The 4,233-nt window shown below is 43.6% G+C and overlaps 1 protein-coding gene across 9 annotated transcripts; it reads right to left on the bottom strand.

Moving 5' to 3' along the window:
- Positions 1–291: 291 nt before the first annotated feature.
- LOC123151816 (uncharacterized) lies at positions 292–3,980 on the bottom strand. Of its 9 annotated transcripts, XR_006475862.1 has the most exons (6): positions 3,460–3,980; positions 3,147–3,366; positions 2,357–2,500; positions 1,903–1,986; positions 805–934; positions 292–513 (listed from the first exon to the last, which is right to left on the bottom strand). XR_006475862.1 is itself a non-coding variant. In XM_044571453.1 (5 exons), the coding sequence occupies exons 2-5, from the start codon at positions 3,242–3,244 to the stop codon at positions 453–455; spliced, it is 303 nt and encodes a 100-aa protein (XP_044427388.1). In that variant the 5' UTR covers positions 3,245–3,366; positions 3,460–3,917; the 3' UTR covers positions 292–452. The 9 variants fall into 9 exon arrangements, 4 of the variants coding, with proteins under 4 accessions (XP_044427388.1, XP_044427390.1, XP_044427389.1 ...); XR_006475861.1 differs by lacking the exon at positions 805–934 and having other exon boundaries at positions 3,147–3,361; positions 3,481–3,959; XR_006475860.1 differs by lacking the exon at positions 805–934 and having other exon boundaries at positions 3,147–3,361; positions 3,460–3,958.
- Between the last annotated feature and the right edge of the window lie 253 nt (positions 3,981–4,233).

The following is a 4,233-nucleotide window of genomic DNA, read 5'->3' as shown; positions in this document are numbered from 1 at the left end:
AGTCTGTTGGGGCAGCTACGGGCCTTTCCCGACCGACTATTGGATAGGGTATTCTTTCCCATTCAACATTCTGTTGGGCCTAGCATTAGTCTTTCCCAACCGACTACAAGACGGGGTTTCTTTTGCCAACCAACAATCAGATGGGTTTTTTTTTTTTGCCGAACAACAATTCATTAGCATTTTGTTTAGCCAACCACAACTTCAATTAACATATGGTACTGATTGTCACATACATATAGTTAATGTGCTCTAAGCATAATCACCCAAACACCATACATCAGGCTCACATCGGGACCATCAAACATTTTTTATTCCATTAAGTAATTGACACATACATACATTTCAATCTGTTCTAAACAAAACCACTGAGACACCATACATCAGGTTTACAAAAGGACAGCCAAAAGATGCAAGTATGAGACATCAGTTGTACAAAATGAAAGCTAAAACATCTAGTTGACGTGGATCGTTGGCTTCATGGTTCCTTGTGAGTGTAGTCGTTCTGTTTGCTTCCTGCAAAAGTTAATCAATTCGCAATTATAATACACTATTAGAAACTATACTACAGTACCAAAATCAACATACAGGATCATCGCATTCTCAAAAATATAAATAGTAATAAATACAGAGAATTCAATAATCATGTGTTAACAGTAACGTTGATCCTCAGTTGAGATTGTTAGCACTAATCTCAATATTTTGTCTCCGCGTACTTATTTTGCTTTCGTTATGCATGTAACATAGATGGTCTACGAGAATATAGTTGTCGAAGCTTAAATCGAGTGGGCGGAGGAGGTGAGATACCGGGCTGCCGTGCGATGCGGCGCGCATGGTGAGATGCCGATGGCGGTGTGAAGCCGCGATGCTGTGCGATGCAGCACGCCCTGTGAAGCGGCAAGGCGCTTGACGACTGGAATGGCTGGACAAATATCAGCTAGAGGAGAATAGGCAAGTTAGTTTGTTTGTTAGCTGCATGGCTGCTGACCAGGTGTGTGGCCGTTAAGTGGAGCTGCGCAAGTGGACATGCATGCATGTAGGGATTACCAAGTGCATGGAGTTAGTTGTGTGAGTGGGCGTGAGTTAGTGCCTAGACGTGACGTTAGTGGCCGGATGTGGCGCCTGAGTGGTGCGTGAAGGTTAGCTCCCCATGTATATATAAGTTACAATGAGAAAAGAGAAAAGAGGCTGAGAGGGCTCGAGGAAAAATGAAGCATATGTGCTTTTCACCAGGAGACAAGGCAAAGTTAGTTTTCTCCATGGTGAAGTGTTTGTGTGTGTGTTTTCTGCCCTGGTGTGCGTGTCCTTGTGTTATTGAGAGAAGATAGAAACCACAAGAGAGATGTGAGAGGAAGAAGAGGTGCTGCCAGAGGCAGCGCCAACAGAGATCACCCCAGCCGGCCCACCATCTCCATAAGGATTTGATAGGTCAGCAAAGGCATTTGTTTCTTCTCTTTAAAAATAAGATATATTATTCTATTGGCATAGGCAAAAAATTGGAGTGCGCATGATCTTGAGGTAGCAGAAGAGTTTGAAGCATCTATTTGTGTTTATAAATTAATTCTGTAATATATAAATCATTGATTCGTCTGCATTTGTGTTACTGCCAGCATCTCATTCTGAACAGTCTACAGTTTGTGAAACCATTCTCATTGCAAAATTGCCAAAAACTAATAAGAAAACCCAACCTTCTTTTTAAAGGGACCTGCTTATCCACTAACTACAGTTACCTGAATAATTTTAGCATTCAAATTAGTAGCATTACCAAGCTTGGGTTCAATAAATAATTTTACATCAACTTAATTCAAAAGGATCAATCTAATATAGTATGCATATTAAGAAGTTACATCAGTTTGCAATGAACATCATTCCTATCCGCAGCAAGAGTTTTCAATGTGCACAAACCTTGACAAATGATGTCCGGTCGTCGGCTTGCCTCTCACCATACCAGGATGTGCGCCACTCAAAATTCCTGAACAATAGTGGTTGCTATTCAACCGAAACAGGAGGATTCAGGCTAACCAGCTGAAGCAGAATAAAAGATGCACCAAAACAAGCTAGAAACGATGTGCACACGTCAGCATGCATCCTTACAAAAGGAGCACGTAAGAGATTTCTTTTTACCAAAACGAATAAGAGAAAAGAATGGCGCTGAACTAAACAAAGGGAAGTAACCATAAGTTGAGCAATATTGTTAAAAACGACAATCAACAAAACTCATTGGAATAAGACTTAAATTACATGGTCGAATAAGATCTCCTTATCTCGATGAATCTCAAACTGGTATTTTGATATCTCAATAAATCTGAGATTCAGAGTTTCTAAAAGCTGCAATAATGCTTTACAAATTAGAGCTTACCTAAAAGTAAAGAATATCTTGCCCAGAAGCCGAGATAGGGACTCATTGAGTATGAGTATGACTATAAACTGCAAACTGCACGCTAGCTCTAATCTTGGTTGAAAGTTTTGAGAGCCAATTCTGAAGGCATCAGACTGCCAGTACCTGCAACATCTCAAGTAATATGAATACCAGTTTTGTGTAAATCATGTACTAACATTAAAAATCAATGTTGAATTTACACAACCATACTGTCAGCAACAAAGGCATGAATGAAACAAAAAGAATGTGGCCTATCTTATAATAGTAGGAAGAGCAACATAAATCCATATTCTCCTTGCAATGTGGCTTATCTAATAAAAGTACGAAGAGCAAAATAAATCTATGTTCTCCCAGCATTCTATGGTGCATGTTCTGCCTTGTTTGTGAGCAGAAGAATATGCAGGCTACTGTGAAAGTCAAGCTGTGCCTAACAATAAACATTCCAAGTTTCAGATAGGATATGAACCAAGAAAGTACTGATTTTCTATACAGACATCACACTTGTGGTGTGATTTCCGCGAAGAGGTGCAAGTTGTTGGCGGCGTGGGATGGCTCGTGCGTGCGTGCGTGCGTGAAGTAATGAATTTTCATATGATGAATACCCTTGTATTGACCTTCAGGCACACATAGCATAATATGATAGTCTGGCAAGGCACACATAGCACACAAACTACAACTCACAAGCTCTAAAGTTCACAAATCAATCACAACCAGTTCATAAAAAATAGTAGCTAATTTAGGTTTCCTGCAACACTATTGAAAGGAATACCTGTAGCATAGATTCTTTTTTTCAGTAATAGCATCAAGCTTGTTCTTCTCAAGTTCTCATATCCAGAAATCACACGAGATGTACCTCTTAGACTGCATTGCCGGCTACCCCATTAGCAGATAGAGCCCCTGTTTTTGATGCTCTGCTTGTTGCTTGAGCTCGAGCTCACATCCAAAACGATGCTTGCTGGATAGAAGTACTATTCCAAGTCATGGCTGATCTGAACGGAAAAGGGAAAAGCAAATAAATCAACTAACGGCAGCACCGATTGGGAATGGGTGGAGAGGGAGAGGAGAGAGAAAAGAACGCACACCACCGGTGGGAGGGGAATCACCAGCAGTCAACGACCAGATCCTTCTTCGAACGAACCGGCGAACGCAGATCGGAGGAAGCCCATGGCATGGTGGCGGTGGTGGCGGCCCCTGGGTGACGACTGACGAGCGAGGGCGCGAGTGATCTCTCTCGCAGGTGACCCACCTCTCCCTCCCCCCTCCCTCTCTCAGCCCCGGATCTGAGAGGGATGGCGGCGTCCACCACCGCGCCTTGGCCTCTCCCCGAACTCTAGCGCAGGGTTAGTAGTGTTTGGGGCCTAAGCAGTGGGGGTGCAGGAGGATGAAGGAGACAGGTGACGGCGTGGTGGAGACGGTGGGCGGTCGGCGGCGTGCGGGCGGCTAGCTAGCGGGCGGCGGCGGAGGGACTGCGTGAGAGGATTTAGGTTTGGGGGATTTGGATTTGGTCGTGGGCTCGTGGCACCTATCGAAGGCCGAATGAAAAAATAGGAAGGAGGCTTGGCGCTAAGTTTTTGGCCCGCGCGCGCAAAGACGGGCCGGACAATTGGCGATGAGCAGTCGGTCGGCATTAATCCCCGACCAACAGTCTGATGGAGATGTAAGCTTTCCCGACCGATAGTTCAACGTGAAACATTCAAGTATTGCCGACCGACGGTTGGACACAATACATCAGTATTATCGACTAACAGTTAGATAGAAGTTTTCTCGACCAACAATCTGTTGGCAAAATTGACTTTTCCCAACACACATCGGTAGGGAAATCTAGTGCGTGGTGTAGTGTAGAAAGAATAACTTTC

This window comes from Triticum aestivum, chromosome 7A (genome assembly GCF_018294505.1).
Source record: "Triticum aestivum cultivar Chinese Spring chromosome 7A, IWGSC CS RefSeq v2.1, whole genome shotgun sequence".
Classification (NCBI taxonomy): Eukaryota; Viridiplantae; Streptophyta; class Magnoliopsida; order Poales; family Poaceae; genus Triticum; species Triticum aestivum.
Note: the sequence above shows the minus strand (reverse complement) of the source record. Positions and strands in the feature narration are given on the sequence as shown.